Raw genomic sequence first — 26,700 nt, 5'->3', positions numbered from 1 at the left:
AGTTCATTTTTGAGTCCAAATTTTAACCAACCAACTAAGTGAACTGTTAGAGCCACTTCTAGGTACGTAAGCTAACACATTAAATTTGAAATCTCTAGTAAGTACACCAGCATCAATAGGTTAGGCCCAACACAGTATTATCTTCCACCCTCCTTGCTCCAACATCCTTAGAGTCTACTCCCACCTGTGTTCCCCTAGGTTTTTGCCAATATATTATTACCAGAGTTTTGCAGTCTTTTTCATGTGCAAGCTGTTTTTTTCTGGATCCTACTGAGTACCTGTTCCCCTAGGCCTCGACTATAATACCAATGTGTGCCATGGATTACTTTTTTTTTTTTTTTGAGACAGAGTCTCGCTTTGTTGCCCAAGCTAGAGTGAGTGTTGTGGCATCAGCCTAGCTCACAGCAACCTCAAACTCCTGGGCTCAAGCAATCCTCCTGCCTCAGCCTCCCGAGTAGCTGGGACTACAGGCATGTGCCACCATGCCCGACTAATTTTTTCTATATATATTAGTTGTCCAATTAATTTCTTTCTATTTATAGTAGAGACGAGGTCTCGCTCTTGCTCAGGCTGGTTTTGAACTCCTGAGCTTGAGCATCCCACCCGCCTCAGCCTCCCAGAGTGCTAGGATTACAGGCGTGAGCTACCGCACCTGGCCAGCACTTATGTTTTTATTGCATTTTTTTTTCAGAGCATGGACCAAAGTGCTATATTATGTATCTGCAGTCATGTCTTTCCTCTCTCCCTCTCCCCTTCTCCTCCCCCTCCCTCCTTCCCTCCCTTTCTCTCTCTCTGTCTCTCTGTCTCACTCACTCACAGGGTATGGCTCTATCACCCAGGCTAGAGTACAGTAGTGGGATTACAGTCCACTGCAACCTCCAACTCCTGGGCTCAAACCATCCTCCTGCCTTAACCTCCCAAGTAGCTGGGACTACAGATGCATGCCACCATGCCTGGCTAATTTTTCTTCTTTTTGTAGAGAAGGGGTCTCACTCTTGCTCAGTCTGGTCTCAAGCAGTCCTCTTGCCTCGACCTCCCAAAGTGCTAGGATTACAGGTGTGAGCCACCACTCCCAGCCTACTTACTCATTTTTATTTTTTAGAGATGAGATCTCATTATGTTATCCAGATTGGGGTATAATGGCTGTTCACAGGCGCGATCATAGCTTGCTGCAGCCTTGAACTCCTGGCCTCAAGGAGTCCTCTCATCTTGGTCTCCCAAATAGCTGGGACTACAGGCGCTTGCCACCACACCCAATTAGTCATATCCTTTAATTAGGCATTAGTAAAGCAAAGAAGCAGAGATTTGTCATATCTAGGAGGATTCTGACAGAATCTTTGGCTTTCCCTGCCTCATTCTATAGTACAAGGCTATGAGGCAGGGTAGAAAAGACAGGTACCTATGGTTGTGTGTTAAGTGAGTGGATGAAGAACTGAAACCAAAACTTTTACCTGGCTGAATGCCTATCTGTGTTACCTTGGGATGGAGGATTGGGCCATATGTCCAGCTCTGTGCCAGGCAAAAGAAGGAGTAAAAAAGGAGTGAGAAACCAAAGTCATCCAAGGACCTACTCACCCTGCTGACAATTTTTTATTAGAGTGTTAAGAAATACTTTAGGATCTGAGGGAACAGGGAACAGGAAGAGAATATAATTTTTGAACATTGATTTCCTTCTTAATTCTTGTGTGTCTTAGGGTTCCAATAATCTTCTATAAGAATTGTTAACTTCTACCATAATTTAAATGCTTCATATATATTTCCTGTTTAACAGAATGTGAAAACAGAAATTGAGTTCATTATGAGTTATTGACATTTTGAGGTAATATTTTAATTTCTGTTTTGTCTGAAGAGTCTAGTTTCTATATCCCTCTAATTAGGGTAGCTATTTATCATGTTGTAGAGCTAGTACAGTCCTGATTTATTATGTCTGTTGTCTTGACCTAATTATTAATAGTTGCTCCTTTTACTCTCAGGTGTCTTGGCCTGCTCTGACTAGGCAAATTTAAGTTTTTGAATGAACTGATTTAGTTTAACATAAATTTCTATTGTGTAATAGGCCTCAGCATTTACAAAAAGTAAATTACATACTGATTATGATAGTTTAATGTTCAGCAAAAATATAATCTGAATAAAATTCAGTTGAACAAAGGTGTTACAAAAAGTAGAATCTTCCAGCCTGAGCAAGAGCAAGACCCTGTCTCTACCAAAAATAGAAAAAATTAGCTGGGCATGGTGGCACATGCCTATAGTCCTAGCTCCTCGGGAGGCTGAGGCAGAAGAATCACTTGAGCCCAGGAGTTTGAGGTTGCTCTGAGCTAGGCTGACGCCACAGTACTCTAGCCAGGGTAACAGAGTGAGAGATTGTCTCAAAAAAAAAAAAAAAAAAGTAGAATCTTAATTTGTTGATTCTATCTTTAAGAAAAACCTACAAGAGTACCAGCTAGTATTTTTATCTCCAGATGAAATTTTTTCCCTCCAAATTACAATCACTTGTTCATTCAATATCCATTTATTGGGTACCAGCTGGTACCCGAAAAGATGGGGGATTATACCTTTCTCATAAATAGGAAGGAAAGAAGTAATGATGAGCTCTGATGTAGATAAGATTTCAATAGAGGAAAGAGCAATCAAAGAATTTTCTGGAAAGGGATTATATTTTGGGGTGGGGGAAGCTGGATAAGAGAGTATATATAACAGACTGGAGAATGTGAAATGAAGTGATATAGAGACATATTTTTTAGGAAGTTATATAGAGACATGTTTAAAGGAACAATATACATTCAGTGTGATAATAAATTGAGTGTTGTGGGAGATAGAAGAAAAAACTGAAAATAAAGTAATGCTTATTGCTAAACTATTGCGAGCTTAGCCTTTATTACAGTCTCACAGTAGCATCTTTCACCTGTGTCTGCTCTGGGACCCATCCAGCAGAATTTCTGGTTGAAGCAAAACAAGCATACTGTCATTCATACTACCAAATGTTTAACTACCAACTGAAGATGATAAAAAATTTTTAAAAATGAAAATAATATATATATAATAGTAAAATAAAAAAGGATAAAAAATAAGCATACTGTGTGCTTGTTGAGAACATTTCAAAGACAAGCATCCTGATTTGTTTTACAGTGAACCAAAAAGAAACTGTTAACCTGAAGTTATCATCTCCTTCTTGCTGGAAATCTCCTATAATACTTCAGTGTTTTTAAATATTATTAGAGCTCTGAATTCCTAAAAAAGTCTTCTAATAATCTTAGGGGCATCAAATATTATTGATTTCAAATCAGGAAAGGTTGGTGGGCTTGTTACCCATTTAGTAGTGGAGAAAGATACCCTAATATAGTTAGATATGAACATTTGAATCTATTTAATTATAAAAAAGGGGGTTGGCTGAAAATCTGAGAAAGGAATAAGGCTTTCTCATATCATTTTTTCTATTTTTAGAAAGTTGAAATATTTTTACTTTGAAGTAGTTTCAAATTTACAGAAACATTGAAAGCATAGAACAAAGAAATTCTACATGTTTTTCCAGATTGAACAATTGATAAATGTTGTCACAATTGCTTTATCGTTATGTAATATATATGAATGGACACATATTTCTCTTGACCCTTTTATTTTACTTCTGTAATAATACTCTAAGATATTCTCATATATGTTACTTATAATGGCAACAGTAATTGAAAGTATATTCAGGGCCAGGCACAGTAGCTCATACCTGTAATCCTAGCACTCTGGGAGGCCAAGGTGGGAGGATCGTTCAAGGTCAGGAGTTCAGAACCAGCCTGAGCAAGAGTAAGACCCCGTCTCTACTAACAATAGAAAGAAATTAATTGTCCAACTAAAAATATATAGAAAAAATTAGCCGGGCCTGGTGGCACATGCCTGTACAGCTACTCGGGAGGCTGAGGCAGAAGGATTGCTTGAGCCCAGGAATGTGAGGTTGCTGTGAGCTAGACTGACACCATGGCACTCTAGCCCAGGCAACAGAGTGAGACTTTGTCTCAAAATATTAATAATAATAATAAAAATGGAAAAAAGAAAAACTTCTTGAAGGTAGCCAAAGGTTTTGAGACTGTTACTGAGTCAGTTACAGATTAGCTCCTAGCTTCGACCTCAGAGCATCAGAAAAAAAATATTTCTCCTATAATTTTCTGATTAATTTCTGTATAATAATCCAGAATGATGCTGTTTTATTACATTTGTGTTTTTGTAATTCGAGGACTAAGACATTTATTAATCCTATAGAAAGTAGAAACAACTTTTGTTTTTTGGTTTTTTTTTTCCTGAGACAGAGTCTTGCCTTGTCACCCTGGCTAGAGTGCAGTGGTGGAATCATAGCTCACTGCAGTCTCAAACTTCTGCAGTCTCAAACAACTCAATTGATCCTCCTGCCTCAGCTGCCCAAGGCTCGTGCCACCACACCCAGCTAAATTTTTGTGTGCGTGTGTGGAAATGGGGGTCTCACTCTTGCTCAGGCTGGTCTTTTTTTTTGAGACAGCGTCTCACTTTGTTGCCCAGGCTAGAGTGAGTGCCGTGGCGTCAGCCTAGCTCACAGCAAAGTTACGTGGCAGAGCCAAGATTAGAACCTAGATCTGATTTGTAGTCATGATTTCTTTCTTTAACATCCTGTTTCTTTCTGGTTTAGATTGCCTTTCTGTCCTGTGATGAGATCTTCAGAAAACTATAGTCAAAATGCATAATTTCTTAGTTTTTAGAGGTTTCCTCGAAGTAGCTACCATTAAAAGAACTAGGCATTCTGTATGTGTATATTTTGTTTACTGCCTTTAGCTAGGGTTTTTTTTTTTTAACATGTAAAGTTTTTAGAATAATACCTGGTCCATAAATCTCTCTTTTCTCTGTTCTTTCTCCTCCCCCTTGTTTCTCTCTTTCTCTACTTCTTTCTGTTTCTCTCTCAATCTACCTTTTTTCCCTCTGTCCCACTCTTCTCCTTCTCCCCTTTTGTCCTCCCCTAGTCTTCAGCTCCATTCTCAGGCAGTCTTTTGCAAGGTGGGAAAGGTGGCCACTGGCAGCCCAGGCACATCCTTATGCTTAATAATCTAAAATGTCTGTATATCAAATTTCTCCAAAGGACTTTGAGCCTGTTTGTATCACGAGTATATTCCTATGGTGAGGAAAGCAAAGCACTGTGATTGACAGCTACACTAGGTATTTAAACTTATGTAGTAGCACTTAGTCCCTGCTATTGCAGACTTTTGTCCTATGTGACCCATAATAGTTGTTGCAGGATTAGCAATAATTTAGCATGTTTCCCATAAATTTCTAAGCACCTTCACATATCCTCTCTCAACCTTAATTAAGTAGATAAGGCAGGTATTTGATATGCAAACTGAGGTGTGCAGAGATTTGCATCATTTGGCATGTCTTAAACCCTCAACTAGACTAAGACTTATTTCTTTGTTTTAATAGTGAGTAAGCTTGACTTCTAAGAAGTGTCTGTATCTCGTTAAAAGAATTAAGAAAAATAAAATAGAGAAAATTTTAAAAAATTAAAAAAAAATAGTGACTAAGCATGATGTAATGGGGGTGATCTAAGCTCCATGAGAGCAAGACCTTTCACCATTTGGTTTACTGCTATATCACTAATGCCTGGAATAGTGACTGGCACATACTAGGTGCTTAAATTGATAAATGAATTATCTGGACAAATATGGCATGGTTTAAACTTTAGGGTTTTAGCCAGCCGTGATGCCTCATGCCTGTAATCCTAGCACTCTAGGAGGCCAAGGTGAGAGGATCACTTGAGCTCAGCAGTTTGAGACCTGCTTCAGCAAGAGCAAAACCCCGTCTCTACTAAAAATAGAAAAATTAGCCAGGCATAGTGGTATGGTATGCACCTGTAGTCCCAGCTACCGGAGGCTGAGGCAGGAGGATCACTTGAGCCCAGGAGTTTCAGGTTGCTTGCCTTGAGCTAGGCTGACACCATGGCACACTACTCAGGGCAACAGAGTGAGACTCTGTCTCAAAATAAAATAAACTTTAGAGTTTTGGATTAGGTAATCTTCTATGTGCTTTCCATTCTAAAGTTCTAAGGTTACCACTAAAAAAAAAAAACAAAACAGGGAAAGAGCCAAGGTATGAAATAGAAGGGTATATAATTTTTTGTTAGCAATATGTAAATTATGAGCAGCCTTAATGTTGCTTATAAGAAAGCAGCCAGTTAATCATTTAGAGTAAAATAAGGTAAATCCAACTGATTTTTTCTTGTTTTTCTATTCGTTTTCTTGGACCCCCCCCCATCTTGCACACCAGCAGAATATAGCAAATAGGAAAAGAGACTAAAAAGTATTGAAAGGATGGAGGTTTGGCAGGGGAAAAGCAGGGTGCAAAATCCTAATCACTTTCTTTTAATTATTTCAAATTTCATGATGCTGGTAATTCCTAGCTGCCTGATCTCCAGTGGGTTAGTTCTTGCAGTCTTAATCTCTCTCCTGAGAATTTTACCCAGTGTGTTTAGTCTGTCCTTTCAGTCTGCCTTGAAATTACTTCTCTAGCAGTGTCTAACAACAAATTTATGACCTATATAAAATTGGCCCTGCATGTCTGCTGAAATGGTGATGAGTACATGCAAAGGATTACAGAAAATTAAATTACATAATTAACCTAATTCAACCACAGTCAGCTCTGGGGAATTTACTTGTGTTGAAATGCCATTTAAGGAGGCTCTCTTAAGCTAAAGGAGGGACAGAATAGAGAAAGAACACTGGGGAGTTCCAAAAGAAGGCGGTGGGTGAGTGGCAACTTTGAAGGGTTAGAGATGATGCATTTAAACATCTGGGGGTGCTTAGACATAAATTTACAGGACCCACATTGCAGGATCTTTAAGTCTCTCTGCAGTATATACGGTAGTAAATTCCATATGGTATTAAACTCCATATCTGAAATGTACTTCAATGTTGTTGTTTTTCTCCCTGGTCCCAAGTTGTACCTTAACAGGAGGCATATTTACTTTATGCTATTGTTATTTATTAAGAGTTGACATAGGGAATAACCATATGAAGAACATCTTTATATACATTGTAAACTATTATTGATGAAAGACAATTATGATAAGTTTTCATCTTAAAAAGACACTTGTGACAGATAATGCCTAAAATTAGAAAAACATCTCTCTTTTGAAGAATTGATTACTTTTCTTATAACTTCCAACAAATGAAACCTCTCAGTTATGTGCAGGACAGCTCCCATGATCTCCAGAGAGAAACAACTCCTACTAGAGGCTCAGGTTGACACATAAGACTCAGGAGTCTTTGCCATTTATTATGTTAACTCTGCCTTCAAATAAGTTTCTTAGGGATCAGGTGTTTTGCTTATGTAAGAATAATTTTACTTATAAAATGATAATTCAAATATCTTAATTAAAAATATAGTCTGTTATCCCCCTTCCATTCTTGCAGTCATGAAAAATAGCTTAATAAAACTTCTGGGGGTGCTTAGATATAAATTTACAGGACCCACGTTCCAGGATCTTTAAGTCCCTCTGCAGCATATGTGATAGTAAACTCCATATCTGAAATGTATTGCTATGTTGTTGTTTTTCTTCCTGGTCCCAAGTTGTACCTTAACAGGAAGCATATTTACTTTATGCTTTTGTCATTTATGAAGAGTTGACTTAGGGAATAACCTATTCCCTAGGTTAATAAATAAATCTATAGATTTATTATGCCTGTAGCCTATAGATTTATTATGCTTAAATAAAAACATTTATAGAAAAAAAATCTGCAGACTTATTCTAAGATTCCTTTGGGTGATTCTCCTGAAGGAACATTCCAGGGAATGCAAAAATCTAGGAATAATTATCTTGTTTCATTCCTTTTTTTCTCCTCTTTCCCCAAACCACTTCATGTACTTTAAATCAGATTTAAATGGTTCTATGAAACATGACAATAAAGGGCAAACTTCAAGTAGAAAATTTTCACTTAGAGGCAGCCTGATTAGTTGGCTAGTAATAAAGAAGGGATAGTCTTGTTACTTCCCTTGCAGTTTGCCTTGAGGTTAGTAGTAGGTGGATTAACCATGGGTCATTTTATAAGTACCCTGTGGCTGAGCCTTATCCTCTTCCCAAGTACATCTTCTTAAAGTCCTGGTCTGTTTTTCCAGCAATAAGGCAGTGGAGAAATGTCAAGCTTTAATACTGTGACTATTCAGCCTCTCAAAACTTCCTTCTGGCCAGGCACAGTGTCTCATGCCTATAATTCCAGCACTTTGGGAGTCCAAGGCAGGAAGATTGCTTGAGGGAGACCAGCCTGGGCAACATAGTGAGAGACCTCATGTCTGAAAAAAATTCTTTTTAAAATTAGTTGGATGTAGTGGAATGTGCCTATAGTTCCAGCTACTTGGGAGGCTGTTGCACAAGGATCACTTGAGCCCATGAGTTTGAGGTTGCAGTAAGCTAGGACTGCGCCACTACACTACAGCCTAGGTGACAGAGTGAGACCCTATCTACAAAAAGAAAAAAGAAAAACAAAAAAATACAACTTCTTTCAGAATTCCTTTTTTTTTTTTTTTTGAGACCGAGTCTCGCTTTTGTTGCCCAGGCTAGAGTGAGTGCCGTGGCATCAGCCTAGCTCACAGCAACCTCAGTCTCCTGGGCTCAGGCAATCCTGCTGCCTCAGCCTCCCGAGTAGCTAGGACTACAGGCATGCGCCACCATGCCCGGCTAATTTTTTCTATAGATATATATTAGTTGGCCAATTAATTTCTTTCTATTTATAGTAGAGACGGGGTCTCGCTCAGGCTCAGGCTGGTTTTGAACTCCTGACCTCGAGCAATCCGCCCGCCTTGGCCTCCCAGAGTGCTAGGATTACAGGCGTGAGCCACTGCACCCGGCCTGTTTTTGTTTTTGTTTTTGTTTTTGTTTTGAGACAGAGTCTCACTTTGTTGTCCAGGCTAGAGTGAGTGCCGTGCCCTCAGCCTAGCTCACAGCAACCTCAAACTCCTGGGCTCAAGCAATCCTTCTGCCTCAGCCTCCCTAGTAGCTGGTACTACAGGCATGCACCACCATGCCCAGCTAATTTTTTCTCTATACGTTAGTTGGCCAATCAATTTCTTTTCTATTTATAGTAGAGACGGGTCTCACTCTTGCTCAGGCTGGTTTCGAACTCCTGACCTCGAGTGATCCGCACGCCTTGGCCTCCCAGATTGCTAGGATTACAGGCGTGAGCCACCATGCCCGGCCCAGAATTCCTTTTTCACATCACTTCAATGCCCTTCTTGTCCTCTCTTCTCCAGAAAAGTTCATAGCCCCTAACAAGATGTGTACTGAAAGTAACTTGGAGTCTAGACTTTTTTAAAAAACAGCTTTAATGAGGTATAAATTTACATACCAAAGAATTTACCTATTATAAGTGTACAAGTAAATGATTTTTTGTAAACTTACAGAGTTGTGCAGTCATTACTGTAATCCATTTTTACAATATTTATTTACCCCCCCTAAAAGTTCCTTTGCCCATTTACAAAATCAATCCCCATTCTGATCTACAGACTCAGGCAACCACTCATCTGTTTCCTGTCTTCATAGTTTTATCTTTGCTAGAAATTTCATGTAAATGGAATCATGCAATATATATTCTGTGTCTTGCTTTTCTCACTTAGCATAATGCTTTTGAGTTTATCCATGTTATAGTATTTATCAGTAGTTCATTTCCATTTACAGCTGAATAATATTCCACTGTATATGTATATTACATTTTATTTATCCATTCACTGGTTGATAAACATTGAGTTGTTTCCAAGTTTTAGCTATTATGAGTAATGCTGCTGTGAAACTTCATGTATTAGTCTTAGTGTAGACATGTGTTTTCATTTCTCTTAGATACCTAGGCATAAAATTACAGATCATGGCCGGGTGTGGTGCCTCACGCCTATAATCCTAGCACTCTGGGAGGCCAACACTGGAGGAATGCTTGAAGTCAGGAGTTCAAGACCAGCCTGAGCAAAAGTGAGATCCCCATCTCTACCAAAAATTAGCTGGGCGAGGTAGCACACGCCCGCGGCCCCAGCTGCTCAGGAGGCTGAGGCAGGAAGACCATTTGAGCCCAGGAGCTTGAAGTTGCAGTGAACTATGATGATGCCATTGCACTCTAGCCAAGAACACTCTGTCTCAAAAAGAAAAAAAAATAATAATTCAAAATGGATCATAGACCTAAGGCAAGCAGTAAAAGTATAAAACTCTTAGAAGAAAACATAGTCAAACATTTTTTGTGGCCTTGTATTAGTTAAGGGTTTCTTAGATATGACACCAAAAACACAAGAGACAAAAGTCAGTGGTTACAAATGAGGAAGTCTGACCTCTGGTGTCTCCTAGTCATTTACAGAACAAGAGCAATGAGGGAGAGTTAATCTACATCTAAGAAGCATAATTGCAAACATGCTATGTGACTTGGTCTCCAGGGTTTAACTTCCCCTTGGCATAATAAATTTTTTTTTTTTTTTTTTTTTTTTTTTTTTGAGACAGAGTCTCGCTTTGTTGCCCAGGCTAGAGTGAGTGCCGTGGCGTCAGCCTAGCTCACAGCAACCTCAAACTCCTGGGCTCGAGTGATCCTTCTGCCTCAGCCTCCCGGGTAGCTGGGACTACAGGCATGCGCCACCATGCCCGGCTAATTTTTTATATATATATCAGTTGGCCAATTAATTTCTTTCTATTTATAGTAGAGACGGGGTCTTACTCTTGCTCAGGCTGGTTTCGAACTCCTGACGTTGAGCAATCCGCCCGCCTCGGCCTCCCAAGAGCTAGGATTACAGGCGTGAGCCACAGCGCCCGGCCGGCATAATAAATTTAAAGGGTCCTAAAATTTTATTTTTTTTTACTGGTGTGAGGTAAGTGTCATTTCTATACCATTGTTGAAAAAAAATTATCCTTTCCCTATTGAATTACACTGTCACCTTTGGTGAAAGCCATTGACCATAACTGTAGGTTCCTTTCTGAACTCTGTTCTGTTCCATTTACCTAAGTGTGTGGTCAATACCACACTGAGTTGGTACATTTATGGTAACTTTTAAAATCAAGTAATATAAATTCTCCAACTTTATTTTTCTTCAAAATTATTTTGGTTATTCTAGATTTTTTGCATTTCCATATAAATAAAATGAGCTTGTTAACATCTTTTAAAAAATTCTGCTAGGATTTTAACTGTAATTTCCTGAACCTATTGGTCAGTTTGAGAATTGCCATCTTAACAATATGGAATCTTCTATTCTGGTACACAGTACATCTTTTCATTTATTTAGGTCTGGCTTTTTTTTAATTCCAGTGCCCCAAATGGTTGCTTTATACTTGTTCTTTTGTGGCGAGAAATCACTACCCTCTTCATGCCTACATAACCAAAGTCTGTCTGTAGTGTTTTTTTACCCTAATAACAACCTTGTGCTTCCAATACTCTATTTCCTTTTATCATTTATGTATATATCTATGTAATTACAGACGGTGTCTTGCTAGGTTACCCAGGCTGCAGTACAGTGGCTATTCACAGGTGTAATCATTGCACATACAGTCTCGGACTCCTGGGTTCAAGCGATCCCCCCTCAGCCTGCCTCCTTCCTGAGTAACTGTGACTACAGGCCTGAACCACCACACACAGCTCCTTCTATATCTCACTTTTTTAAAAAAAAAAAAAGGTTTCCCATACCTATTTTTTTAGGAAAAAAATAAAAAAATAAAAAAATTAAAAAAAAATAAAAGAAAAGGTTTTCTGGAAAGGCATGAACTAGACATGATTGCGTTATATTGTACTAGCTATAATACTTTGTAGAAACTTCACTCTAATGGAGGAGAAAACAGTGGTATCTTGTAACTTCAGTTTCCTGTTTCTGCTATAAGGGTCTCCAGCAGATTTTTTTGAAGAGAATATGGCCTACCAGGAATATCAAAATAGCCAAAACTGGCCAGAAGATACAAACTTCTGTTTTCAGCCTGAACAAGTGGTCAATCCCATCCAACCTGGTAAGTGCTCGCTTGCCTGTGACTCTTGAATTGAGTTATGACATAAACAGGAAAAAGCTACAACCACTACTCAGAACACTTTAGCCCAAATATAGCTCATATAGCACAACTGAGGTATAATTATTTCCCCTAAGCATTCAGTTGACCCTTTCTCTTCCCCATTTATCCTTTTGTCTGAGACACTCAAATGTCCTCTAGTTCTCTGTTCTTCACAGCCTATTTTGAATAAAATTTATCTGAAATTCATATACGTTGACGACTAAAAGATCAGTAATACCTTAGAAGTTTAAATTCTTACAGACAGAATTATTATACTGATAATAGCACCATTTGTTGAGTGCCTGTTTTGTGCTAGGCACAGTGCCAGGGCTTTATATACATACTATCTGTGTTTCTTACCTACCTCTGCCAAATATATGAAATTTTCTTTTGACAGAAGAGAAAACTGACTCTTAGCCAATTTCTATCTGTGGTTGCCCAGAGCTGGAAGTAATATAATAGGAGAAATGAATTGCAAAGAGTCTTCCAACGAGTAGCATTGCTACTTCAGTCAAGTTGAGAGCTCGTTATTTGTTTCCACTTATATATGGCTTCTTTATTGCTATATAGCTTATAAGATGCTTGTAGTTGGTTCCAAATGACCTAGTACTTGATGTTCTGTACTATTCTTCAATTATTGGCTTTCCTAACTATGTGATTTTTTTTTTTTAAAAAAGCTATATTGACATATACTTTACATACCATATAATATACCCATCTAAAGCATACAATTCAGTAGAGTTTAGTATATTCACGGTTATATACAATTATCACCAGAGTCAATTTTAGAACATTTTTATCACCTTGTACTCTTTATATATCACCCCCTATCTTCCTATCCAGCCCAGCCCTAAGCAACCACTAATCTGCTTTATGTATGCATAAGTTTGCTTATTCTGAACATTTCATATAAATGAGATCATACTATATATGATCTTTTTTGACAGGCTTTTTTCAGTTAACATAATGTTTTTAAGGTTTATGTATTTTATAGCATGTATCAGTACTTCATTTCTTTTTATGGACACATAATAATATTCCATTGTATGGAAATACCATATTTTGTTTATTCGTTCATCAGCTGATGACATTGTGTGGTTTCCATCTTTTTTGGCTATTATGAATAATGCTGTTGTAAATATTGTGTACAAATTTTTGTGTAGACATATGTTCTCATTTCTCTTGGGCATATATGCCTAAATTGGAATTGCCAATCATGTGGCAATTTTAATCATTTAAGGAACCGCTACACCGTTTTCCAAAGCAACTGCATCATTGTACATTTCCACAAGTAATGTGTGAGGTTTGCAGTTCCTCCAAATACTCACCAACAGTTATTTTCCTCTCTTTTTAAAACTTGTAGCCAGACCGAGCACAGTGGCTCATGCCTGTAAGTCCAGCACTTTGGGAGGCGGAGGCAGGAGGATCACTTGAGGCCAGGAGTTTGAGATCAGCCTGGGTAACATAGCAAGACCCCGTCTACAAAAAATAAACTAGCTGGGCATGGTGGTGCACCCCATAGTCCTAGCTACTCAGGAGGCTAAGGCAGGAAGATTGCTTGAGGCCAGGAGTTTAAGGTTGTAGTGAGCTCTAATGATGCCTCTGCATTCCAGCCCAGGCAACAGAATGAGACCCTGTCTAAATAATTAATTAATTAAAATTTTAGCCAACCAAACTGGGTATGAAATGGTATCATGTTGTGATTTTGATTTGTGTTTTCCTGGTGACTAATAATGTAGAATATCTTTTCATCCTTTCATGTGCTTATTGGCCATTTATATATGTTTTTAGAGAAATGTATATTCAGAGACTTTGCCCATTTTTTAATTGAGTTATTTCTCCTTTTGTTGTTGTGCTATGAGAGTTCTTTATATATTCTTGATACTAGATCCTTATCAAACTTAATATGATTTGCAAATATTTTCTCCCATTCTGTCAGTTGTCTTCTAACTTTCTTGATACATAAAACTTTTAATTTTGATGAAGTCCAATTTATCTACTTTTTTCTTTTGTTGCTTATACTTTTGGTGGCATATCTAAGACTCTGATGCAAAATCCAAGTTCATGAAGGTTTACACCTATGTTTTGTTCTAAAAATTTTAGTTTTAGTGCCAGACGTGGTGGCTCATGCCTATAATCCTAGCACTCTGGGAGCGTGAGGTGGGTGGATCGTTTGAGCTCAGGAGTTCAAGACCAGACTGAGCAAGAGCGACACCCTATCTCTACTGGAAAAAAAAAATAGAAAGAAATTAGCTGGACAGCTAAAAATATATATAGAAAAAATTAGACAGGCATGGTGGCGCATACCTATACTCCCAGCTACTGGGAGGCTGCGGCAGGAGGATTGCTTGAGCCCGGGAGTTTGAGGTTGCTGTGAGCTAGGCTGACTCCACAGCACTCTAGCCCGGACAGCAGACTGAGACTCTGTCTCAAAAAAAAAAAGGTGGGGAGGAAGGGATGGGTATATACATACATAATGAGTGTGATGCACATCACCTAGAGGATGGACACGCTTGAAGCTGTGACTCAGGGGGACAGGGGAGGCAAGGGCAATATATGTAACCTTAACAATATTTGTACCCCCATAAAATGCTGACATTAAAAAAAAATTTTATTTGTAGCTCTTATATTTAGGTCTTTGATTCATTATGAGTAGATTTTTATACATGGTGAGAATTATGGGTCCAGACTTATTCTTTGGTATGTGGATATCCATTGTCCTATCTCCATTTTTCAAAAAAAAATCTATTCTTTCCCTATTGAATGGTCTTGGTACACTTGTTGAAAATCTGTTAACCAAAGACACATGGTTTTATTTCTCAACTCTTAGTTCCATTTTATTCATTTTTATGTCTATCCTTATGCCAGTACTGGTTGAGTATCCCTTATCCTAAATGCTTTGGACCAGAAGTGTTTACATTTAACATTTTTTCAAATTTTGGAATATTTGCTTTATATTTACTAGTTGAGCACCCCAATCCAAAAATCTGAAGTGCTTCAATGAGCATTTCCTTTGAGCATCATGTTAGCACTCAAAGTTTAAGATATTGGAACATTTCAGATTTCAAATTTTTGGACTTTGTATGCTGAACCTCTGCTACAATGTTTCTTTTGGTAAATTTTGCAGTTGGAAAATGTGCATTTCCTTTGTCCTTGTTTTTCAACATTGTTTTGGCTATTCTGGGTCCTTTGTAATTCCACATTAATTTTAGAAGCAGCTTGTCAATTTCTAAATAGAAGTCAGCTGGGATTCTGATAGGCATTGTGTTGAATCTGTAGATTAATAATTTGGGGAGTATTGCCATCTTAATAATACTAAGTCTTCTGATCCAAGAACATGTAATGTTTTTCCATTTATTTATATTCTATTTCTTTCAATAATACCTTGAATTTTCAGAGTATAAGTTTTACACTTTGTTAAATTTAGTCCTAATATTTAGTTATTTTTGATAATATAATAGAATTATTTTCTTAATTTCATTTTCAGATTGTTCATTGCAAGGAGATAGAAATATAATTGATTTTTTTTTTTTGAGACAGAGTCTCATTTTGTTGCCCAGACTTGAGCGAGTGCCATGGCGTCAGCCCAGCTCACAGCAACCTCAAACTCCTGGGCTCAAGCAATCCTGCTGCCTCAGTCTCCCGAGTAGCTGGGACTACAGGCATGCACCACCATGCCTGGCTAATTTTTTCTATATATATTAGTTGGCCAATTAATTTCTTTCTATTTTTAGTAGAGACGGGGTCTCGCTCTTGCTCAGGCTGGTTTTGAACTCCTGACCTCGAGCAATTCACCCACCTTGGCCTCCCAGAGTGCTAGGATTACAGGCATGAGCCACTGCACCCGGCCTATAATTGATTTATGCTTATTGATCTTATGTCTTCCAACCTTACTGAACTCATTTATTAATTCTTATCATTTTTAAGTGGACTTCTTAGAATTTTCTATATATAAGGTCATGTCATCTACAGATAACAGTTTTACTTCTTCCTTTCTAATCTGGATGTCTTTTATTTATTTTTCTTTCCTAATTGCCCTGGCTTAAAACCTTCATTACAATATTGAATAGAAATGGTGAGAAAGGCCAGGTGGGCGCGGTGGCTCACACCTGTAATCCTAACACTCTGGGAGGCCGAGGCGGGTGAATTGCTTGAGCTAAGGAGTTCGAAACAACCCTGAGCAAGGGCTAGACCCTGTCTCTACTATAAATAGAAAGAAATTAATTAGCCAACTAATATATATATATAGAAAAAATTAGCCGGGCAGGGTGGTGCATGCCTGTAGTCCCCAGCAACTCGGGAGGCTGAGGCAGTAGGATTGCTTAAGCCCAAGAGTTTGAGGTTGCTGTGAGCTAGGCTGACACCATGGCACTCGCTCTAGCCTGGGCAACAAAGCGAGACTCTGTCTCAAAAAAAAAAAAAAAAAAGAAATGGTGAGAAGGTAGGGTACAGTGGCTCACGCCTGTAATCCTGACACTTTGGGAGGCTAAGGTGGGAAAACCTCTTGAGGTCAGGACTTTGAGACCACCCTGAACAAGAGCGAGACGCTATCTCTACGTAAAATAGGAAAATTAGCTGAGCATGGTGGCACATGCTTGTAGTTCCAGGTACTTGGGAGGCTGAAGCAAGAGGTTGGCTTCAGCCCAGGAATATGAGGCCAAAAGTGAGCTATGATCACACCATTGCATTCTAGCCCAGGAACAGAGTGAGACCCTGTCTCAAAAAAAAAGTTGGGGCTGGTCACGGTGGCTCACGCCTGTAATCCTAGCTCTCTGGGAGGCCGAGACGGGCGGATTGCTCAAGGTCAGGAGTTCGAAACCAGCCTGAGCAAGAGCGAGACCTCGTCTCTACTGTAAATAGAAAGAAATTAATTGGCCAACTAATATATATATATAGAAAAAATTAGCCGGGCATGGTGGCGCATGCCTGTAGTCCCAGCTACTCGGGAGGCTGAGGCAGGAGGATCGCTTGAGCCCAGGAGTTTGAGGTTGCTGTGAGCTAGGCTGATGCCACGGCACTCATTCTAGCCTGGGCAACACGTGAGACTCTGTCTCAAAAAAAAAAAAAAAAGTTGGAAATTTGACATAAAAGTCTGAAAAAATGAAGAGAGGTCTAGAGGGCTAGAGTTAAACATTTGGATGTCATCAACCTATTTTAAGTTTTAAACTGTGAGATCAGATGAGAGAGAATGTTGATAGAGAAAAGGCCTTCTCCTCTCCCCGTAATGACTCAGTTCTTCAGTTTTCAGCTTAAGTATTTACCAGGAGAAGATCTTCTTTGACTTGACCCAAAATATACCCCTCTGCTAAATGTTCCTATCCCTGACCTTGTACATCTTTGAGCTTTTAGAGCACGCTGGGTCTGCCACATGGTAGGCACCCAATAAAAAATTAATGACTAACTGACAGAACACTGTAGAAATGATTCATTTCTGCATGTGATTTAGCAGCCTGCCATCCTGAGTATAAATCATACAGCACTTACTCTGATGCTTTAAGCATCCTATTTTCTTCAAGGGACATATGAAAGGCAAAGTAAGCAGCAGTTACCCTAAACCATATAGAACTGGAGAGAATGAGTATTTATAATCTCTCTCATGTTCTATCTCTCCTGCTTTTCTGAAGAAGCATTGGGGCCTCCTCTGTCACCAACACTTTCTCAATTTTGCCTTCTGCTTATTCATACTCCCCAAATCCTGAAATTCCTTACTAAAAGGGTGGTATAGCTTCCTCAGAGCCAAGGAAATAAACATTCAAGGTCTGAGCTTTTATGCAGCTGCCTCTGACAACAGTAGTGCCTTAAAGAGTGATTCATTAGCATCATTAAGGAACAGAGTTAGAAATGCAGATTCTCAGGCCCAGCAATCCCTTCCTTTTTTTTTTTTTTCTGTGGAGAAGGATCTCAGTATGTTTCACAGGCTGGTCTCAAACTCCCGAGTTCAAGAAATCCTCCTGCCTTGGCCTCCCAAAATGCTGGTATTACTGGCATTAGCCACTGTTCTTGGCAAATGAGTATTAATTGATTCCTTACCATGTGCAGTCACATTTGATCTCAACTTGTTTAAGTTGCTATTGACAACATATATGTAGCTAATAGATATTTATCATAGGATAATAAGAAATGTTAATCTTTCTAGTTGCACTCACTGGAAATGAGTTTTGTATTTCTTCTTTTTTCCAGATCCCTTTAAGATGCACCATGATGATGGCCTGGCAGATTTGTTCTTTCTCTCCAGCGGAACAGCCAATGCTTCAGCATTTATAGGACAAAATGATCCACTGAAGGATAATTATGGTATGGCTTCCCCAACTGAATTTATTCTGTAGGGAAGGAAAAAAAAATGTTTTTTCTACCCATCTTGGGTTTATTGGTTGGGGCCCCTGTAACAAAAGACAGATTAGTGAGAGAAAAAGCAAACTAAAGTTTAACATGTGTATTTCATATATACATGGGAGGTACTTAGGGAATGGGTAATTCTGCAAGAGGTGGCTTTAGAACTCCAGATTATATACAAAATCTTCAACAAAGAATGAGAAAAGATTTTTGAGAAGTGACAAGAAAAAGGAAAAGGAGTCTCTAGGGGCTACAAATGGTAGCACATAATGATAGATAAAGGCTACCATTAGCCTTTATGGTACATAAATGGTAGATAAAGGCTAATTAGTAAAGTTTGTTATATAGGTATCTATGATGCTGTCTCAAGGCTTCAGCTCAAAATAATACATCAAAGTGGCATATTTTGGGATGGCATATTCTGGTCTTCCACAATTCCTTAATTCCAAATGATCACAATGGAAAGAATTCACAGTTGGGCTATTCAGGGACTGCTGACTGTTCTCTCATAGGACCCTGAATCCTATAACCTAGGGCCAAATTCTTTGTCTACGTTTTATTAGCTCTTGACCTTGGGCAAGTTACTTCCTCCCTAAATTTCGGATTTTTATCTATGAAACTGAACCAGCACTAATTCCTAATTTAAGGATGTTGAGGGTATAAGAGTTTAGTGTCTGCTACATAGTAAACATTAAACAGATTTTAGTTATCAATAAATACTAGTATCCCATTCCTGGTTTTGTGTAACTTTTAACATAAATGCGACCAGGGACTTATTAACACATCATTCAAACAATGCTTATAATTTTGTGTTTCTAAAGATACTAGCTAATGATTTGTTTTCTTTTTAGAGACAGAGTCTTGCTCTATTGCCTGGGCTGGAGTATATGACACAATCATAGCTCACTGTAGCCTCCAACTCCTGGGCTCAAGTTATCCTCCTGCCTCAGGCTCCCAAGTAGCTGGGACTATCGGCACGAACCACCATGCCTGGCTAATTTTTTTTTTAATTTCTGTAGAGACAGGATCTTACTATTACCCAGGCTGGTCTCAAATTCCTGGGCTCAAGCGATCCTCCTGCCTCAGCATCCAAAGTGCTAGGATTGTAGGTGTGAGCTGCTGTGCTAGGCCTAATGATATGTTTTATTTATGCTTTTCTATGGACTAAAGATCTCTTGGAAAAAGGATGTTAAATGAGTTGACTATTGATGTTATCCATCTAATCTCCTGAGTCATGTACTTGCACAGACTTTTTTCCTTATAGCATCTTTCTTCTCTTCCTCTATATTTCCTCTGCTTTTCCCCAATGTAATCACCTATCACTTTTTATGTAGACCGCCCAAGTAGTCTCTATTTTTTTTTTTTTTTTTTTTTTTATTTTCTTTTTTTTTTTTTGAGTAGTATTTCCATTGTATCAAGTAGTCTCTAAATCAGCCTTCCTGCTTCCTTTTTTTTTCCCTTGGTAGGAGGAGGGGATGGTATCATTATGTCGCCCAGGCTGGTTTTGAACTCCTGGCCTCAAGCAGTCCTTCCACATGCCTCAGCCTCCCAAAGCACTGGGATTATAGGCATGAGCCTCTGCACCCAGATCCTGCTCCCTTTTCTAATCCATTATGACTATACCTGCTAAATTGATCCTTTTGAACTCCTTTCTACATTTATCTTCTCATTTCCATAATTAAGACTTCAAGGCCATGGCAGTAGCTTATGCCTGTTGTAATCCTAGCATTCTGGGAGGCCAAGGTGGGAGGATCGCTTGAGCTCAGGAGTTTGAGACCAGCTTGAGCAAGAGCAAGACCCCATCTCTACTAAGACTCTGTCTCAAAAAAAAAGGAATTTAAAAAACTTTTTTTTTCTCCCTTCCAGTCTAAATTTCTCTGACTGGCTTTCAATATTCTTTTTTCTTTTTCTAATCCTATTTTTACTCTCTAGTATGCAAGATCTGTTTGACTCAAACTGATCTCAATAGTTCCAGAAACATTCTCGTCCTATTGACATCTTTATGCTTTCCTTTCCTTATCGTTATCTTTTAAATTGACTACCATCACCTCTATTGCTCTTGCTTCTCCTCTAAAGCCTTCTGTGATTATTCTGGTTGTCATGCTTGTTTTTGAAATCCTATAGCACTATACAGTATGTGTTACTTGATATATGTCAACCATACCTTTCTAGCTAAATTGTAATAAGCTCAATGACAGAGACCCTGTGATATTAAATCCTCTGTTGTGTCTGGCATAGGACAACATAATAATCCTTTTACATTTGTCTAGTTTTTAATATACAAAGTATTTTCATAAAATTGTTGGGAAAGGGAGGTATTAGTCTCATTTTACAGATGAAGAAATTAAGGCTTACAATTCCCCCTTTTTTCTTTTTTTCCAAATACACATGTTGGAAGAAATACAATTCCTTACTATACACTAGTACAGTGATTGTGGTATTGGAACTAGAACTCAATCTTTGGTATTTTGAATCTTTACAATACCCTGTAGAAGGTGGCCAATAAATGTTGATTAATGATGCTACCAGGATATATTGATACTATACCTCCTGTTAACAATTAGCCAAAACCTAAAGAATGTCAGCAGTGTTTCCTTTAAAACTTTTGTGCTTTGTTTTTTATTGATCTTAGGTCTGTGTCTTAAATATCAAATGCATTTTGTTTTCAATATTGACTAAGTTTCAAAAATGTGTTTATTTGTGTTTCAATATTAGGTATGTCTCCCTGTGACACATTTGCTCCTGCAACTGCTGTACCTCAGGGGTGGTCTGTGGAAGCCCCAAATTCTCCACACTCAGAATCCTTTGTTTCCCGAGAGGCCATTACGGAACCTCTGCAGCCAACGCCAGGTAAATTATTAGAAACCTCCTTTGTCAGTTAATGCTTGGACTATTAATGATCAATATAAATCATCAGATGTATTTTTTTAGTAGTTTATAGCAAATATAGGTAAACATTTTAGAACTATCACAAATTCTTTTAAGCTTATATTAGTGATGTCACAGCTAGGGGAATAAAACTGTAGTTGAGATACAACACTGGGGGTTAATGGGCAAAGAAAATTCTTTTTAAATTCAGTACAGATTTAGAACTCTGGGCTTTTATTTATTTATTTATTTATTTTTGAGACAGAATCTTGCTTTGTTGCCCAGGCTAGAGTGAGTGCCATGGCGTCAGCCTAGCTCACAGCAACCTCAATCTCCTGGGCTCAAGCAATCCTTCTGCCTCAGCCTCCCGAGTAGCTGGGACTACAGGCATGCGCCGCCATGCCCGGCTAATTTTTTCTATATATATTAGTTAGCCAATTAATTTATTTCTATTTTTAGTAGAGATGGGGTCTTGCTCTTGCTCAGCTGGTTTTGAACTCCTGACCTCGAGCAATCCGCCTGCCTCATCCTCCCAGAGTGCTAGGATTATAGGCGTGAGCCACTGTGCCTGGCCTGGGGTTTTCTTGATAGGAAGGATGACTGACCTGCTCTCCCACAGGTTCCCTTTCTAATACTACGGTAATTCTGTATCTGTGTTATTTTTTTAAGCCTATGTGTTATCTCCTTTGCCTTTTCTATTACTTAATCCTCTCAGTATCTTATATCTTAAGTGTTAGGACTATCAAAAGTAGACAGAATACATTAGCTTGACAGCTTCTTAGTTATGGGTTTAGGGTCCTGTGGTCACAAAAGCCAAATACACACCTATTCGTCATCTATGGCAAATGTATCTTGCTCTTGCTCTGTAAACCTATCTTGCTCTTCCTCCATAAACTTCATTTCATGCTTACAAAAAAAAAAAGCCAAATACTCCTGTGCCCTAAGAAGGTAAGTTATGAATGAAGAAGTATGAAGTAGACAATGATGGATCCTAAATTTTCAACTTTTTACCCTTAGAGCTAGCCGAAGAGGTAGAAATGGCATTAGAAGAAGAGAGGCCACCAACAAAAGCATTGGAAATGATGGGAAGGAAGACTACTCACATGGCACCATCTAGTGAAACAGAGATGGTCCTGGCCAAGGACATGGCAACAGCCACAGAAACAGAGGTGGCATTGGCTAAAGATGTGGGATCACCCACCAAATCAGATGTGACAGTGGCCAAGGACATGCTGCCATCCACCGAATCAGATACAGACCTAGTCAAGGACATGGGACTATGCATAGAAACAGAGGTGACCCCAGTTAAGGATGCCGTATGGCCCATAGACACAGATGTGTCTTCGACCAAGGATGTTATACTGCCCACAGAAACAGAGGTAGCCCCAGCCAAGGATGTGACACTGTTCAAAGAAACAGAGAGGGAAGCACCTATAGAAATGGGTTTGGCCACACCTGAGGATGTGGCACCACCCAAAGAAAGAGAACTAGCCCCAGCCAAGGGTGTGGTATCACTCTCAGAAATAGATGTGGCGGTGGCTAAAGACATTGTATCATCCACAGAAATACCCTCAGCTGAGGAGGTGGCCTTGTCCTCAGAAACAGAGTTGGCACCGGCCAGGGACATGGCACTTGCCCCAGAAACCAAAGTGGTCTTGACCAAGGATACAGCACTGCCCCTAGAAGCAGAGGTGGCTCTGGGCAAGGATGTGGCTCTGTCTCCAGAAAAAGAGGTGGCCTCATTCAAGGACATGGCCCAACCCCAAGAAATAGAAATAGCTTTGGGCAAGGATGTGACACCATCCCCAAAAACAGAGGTGGCCCAAGTCAAAGATTTGACTCTACCACCAGAAACAGAAGTAGCCTCCATCAAGGACATGTGTCTGCCTCCAGAAGAAACAGTGGTGTCCCTTACTAAGGACCTGACTCCACCCCAAGAAACAGAGGTAGCCCTCGCTAAGGATGTGGCTCTGCCCCCTGGAACAGAGGTGACCCTGGCCAACAATGTGACTCCAGCCAAGGATGTTGCATCACTCTCAGAAACAGAAGTGGCACATGTTCAAATTAAAGACACGGAAATTGCAGAGACACAAGGAGGAATAACTGAGGATTCCCATTTAGAATCTCTCCAGGATGAGGACCAGTCAGCTGCACCTGCCTTCATGATTTCACCAGGTATGGGCTTATTATGCCTACTATCAGTATTTCTGTCTACCAAGGTGTAGTCTCCAAAAAACTAAGGACAGACATATTATGCCAGGTAAAATAGAGTCACACTGTACCTTGCAAATTTATTCATACTCCTACTGTCCTAGACAATACTTTTCTCACCTTTCCCCTTCTCCAACCTCTAGCACTTTGTCCATCCTCAATCTCTGCTGCTCTTCCTGTTTTTCTTCCAGGTAATTTAAGAAATAAAACATCCACAAACTTCTATTACGTTATTTACCCAACCACTTGTATCAGTATCCATAGGGTCTGCCTTCTCTACTGTTTTTATATAGTGTTCCTGCTCCTAATTAAAGTCAACCTCACTTCTCATTTTGCTCTAGATTGCATCTCCTCTTTCATGCTCAAGTATATTGCGCAAAACGTTCTTCCCCATTTTGCCTGTCATCAATTTAATTCCCTTTCCATCAGATCATTCCCACCAACTTAGAAACATTTGTTATTTTTCTCATCTTAAGAAAAAAACAAAACCCTCCCAACAACTCCATCTTCCAACTGCCACTCCACTTCTCTGCTTCCCCTTATGGGAGAATTTCTCAGAAATGATTCCCATATCCAGTTTCTGGCAGGTAAAAAAATAACTGAAATAGTGCTAATCTATATGTGGTTTTTACTATTACCTTTAGAACCAGTCACAGCCATGGGCCAAAAGCACAACTTGCCAACAGAGGAGGAGTTTGTGTTGGAAAAACTAGAGCAAAAGAAACCATTCAACAGTCAACCTTCTGAACTTTCTTCAGAGACCTCAGGTAAGTTAGGAAAACTCTTCGAAGCAAGATTGTTTCTAGTTCCCTGGTTGTATGGTAGTAATCAGCAGTATAGTTTATAAAGTCAGTTTTCTTTCTTAGAGTTCATCATGTTTAAACAGAAAGTTTATTAATATATTTAAAAATTACCACTATATCAACTCAGGACTCCTAAATTTTGGTCTAGTAGCTGTTCACTATTTCATGCTATATGGTCAAATCTTAGTTTACTCAGCTATAAGATGAATAAATTGGTCAAATGTTCTGTAAAGCCTTGCTAGTTGCAGTGTATTCCGTGGCCCAACAGCATCTGCTTTGCCTGAGAGCCTGTTACAAATGCAGAATCTTGGGCTGTACCTCAGACCTTCTTAATCATAATCTGCATTTTAACAAGATCCCCAGATAATTTTTATATGAAATAAACTTTGAGAGGTATTACTCTAAGGTACTTTCCAACTTAAAGTTGAATTATTCAATGAATTTTAAGATTATATGTTTTTGATGATAAGCTAGAAAGTATACATTTCATTATCAACTTGATAATTTTTTGTGACTATGATTGAAATGTAAACTCCTTGAGGGCAGGGGTCATGACTTGTTACTCCCTACTGTTTTGTATACTGTCTGGTACAAGACAAAAGCTAAATAAATGTTTGGGCTTTTTTTTTTAAAAAAAACACCATTTTGCTGACTCAGCATATCAGTAAAGATTTATTGATTGCTTGTTGTGTACAAAATATCCCATGTTAAAGCACATAGATATTTAAGGTACTGGTCCTTGCCCTTGAATTATTCTGTTATAACCTGGATAGAGAGAGGAGTTCCCAGGCATGAACTCTGAAACCAAAGGTTTACATGATAATTGAATAAAATAGTATAAGGGACTGCACCAAATAGCTACTGATTAATTGCCAAATTAAATGTTGTAAATACTTTTGGCTGTTGCAGCCTAGCAATTTTTTGAAAGAAACAGTAATTAACCGGAGATATTAAATAAAGTGTAGAATTTTGGCTGGGCATGGTGGCTCACACCTGTAATCCTAGCACTTTGGTAGGCCAAGGTGAGAGAATACCCTGAGGCCAGGAGTTTAATATAAGCCTGAGCAACATAGTGAGACACTGTCTCTACAAAAAATAGAAAAATTAGCTAGGCATGGTGATGCTCACCTGCAGTCCCAACTACTCAGGAAGCCAAAGCAGGAGGATTGCTTGAGCGCAGGAGTTTGAGGTTGCAGTGAGCTATGACAACACTACTGCACTCTAGTCCAGGTGACAGAGTGAGACTCTGTCTCAAAAAAACAAACCAGGCCGGGCGCGGTGGCTCACGCCTGTAATCCTAGCACTCTGGGAGGCCGAGGCGGGCGGATTGCTTAAGGTCAGGAGTTCAAAACCAGCCTGAGCAAGAGTGAGACCCCGTCTCTACTAAAAATAGAAAGTAATTAGCCAACTAATATATATAGAAAAAAAATTAGCCGGGCATGGTGGCGCATGCCTGTAGTCCCAGCTACTCGGGAGGCTGAGGCAGGAGGATCGCTTGAGCCCAGGAGTTTGAGGTTGCTGTGAGCTAGGCTGATGCCACGGCACTCACTCTAGCCTGGGCAACAAAGCGAGACTCTGTCTAAAAAAAAAAACAAACCAAAAAAAAAGGGTAGAATTTTTAGGACAAGGGAGGGTAAGGACAAGAACAAAAGGTACTATTGAAGTATTTTAATATTCTTTTTTTGTTGTTTTTTTTTTTTTTTTTGAGACGGAGTCTCACTTTGTTGCCAGGCTAGAGTGAGTGCCATGGCGTCAGCCTAGCTCACAGCAACCTCAAACTCCTGGGCTCAAGCAATCCTGATGCCTCAGCCTCCCAAGTAGCTGGGACTACAGGCATGGACCACCATGCCTGGCAAATTTTTTTTTCTATATATATTAGTTGGCCAATTAATTTATTTCTATTTTTAGTAGAGACAAGGTCTCGCTCTTGCTCATACTGGTTTCAAACTCCTGACCTTGAGCGATCCACATGCCTCAGCCTCCCAGAGTGTTAAGATTACAGGCGTGAGCCACCATGCCTGGCCTATTTTAATATTCTTTGAAATCAATTCATTGGGTCACCTTGACAGGAGCTGGCAGATCTGCTCTTATTGAGACTCTTTCCAGGATCTTATATCTATATTGTATTGACTTGGAGGCAGGAGGTTAATCAGATAACCTACGGATCCTTTTCCAAAGGTGCTCATCCTTATTGTTGAAATTTTTTAACCTACTTAACATTATCTATATTTCTGTCGTTTGAGAAGTACATTTGGGAGCAGAACATTGAAATTTAATACATTTGTCTTTCAAAGAGTAAGATGCTTTGGTTTTAGAATGATGAGAATTTTTCTCTGGGCAAAATTTTAGTTTAATATATATATTTTTTTCTTTTTCTTTTGAAGCAGCAGAAATCTGGCCTTCTAGTCTAGTTCTCAAAATTGGTCTGGTTAGTTTGATAAGTGTTAGTATTATATTGATGACAGTCTCTTAGAATTATAAATTCTG

At 39.1% G+C, this 26,700-nt stretch overlaps 1 protein-coding gene across 32 annotated transcripts in view; it reads left to right on the top strand.

The window, feature by feature from the left end:
* MAP4 (microtubule associated protein 4) overlaps nt 1–26,700 on the top strand; it is a 194,608-nt gene that overhangs the window by 111,573 nt on the left and 56,335 nt on the right. For 31 of the 32 annotated variants that reach the window (XM_076007224.1, XM_076007209.1, XM_076007201.1 and 28 more), the window contains 5 exons: nt 11,837–11,959; nt 18,179–18,292; nt 21,047–21,181; nt 22,217–23,374; nt 24,055–24,177. In XM_076007224.1, the coding sequence (XP_075863339.1) occupies nt 11,837–11,959; nt 18,179–18,292; nt 21,047–21,181; nt 22,217–23,374; nt 24,055–24,177 (1,653 nt within the window). The remainder of the gene's footprint in view (nt 1–11,836; nt 11,960–18,178; nt 18,293–21,046; nt 21,182–22,216; nt 23,375–24,054; nt 24,178–26,700) is intronic. The other variant, XM_076007198.1, reaches the window with a different exon arrangement.

The sequence above is a fragment of the Microcebus murinus genome, chromosome 1 (assembly GCF_040939455.1).
Source record: "Microcebus murinus isolate Inina chromosome 1, M.murinus_Inina_mat1.0, whole genome shotgun sequence".
Classification (NCBI taxonomy): domain Eukaryota; kingdom Metazoa; phylum Chordata; class Mammalia; order Primates; family Cheirogaleidae; genus Microcebus; species Microcebus murinus.
The sequence above is the reverse complement of the archived record's forward strand: the minus strand, read 5'-3'. Positions and strand labels throughout refer to the sequence as shown.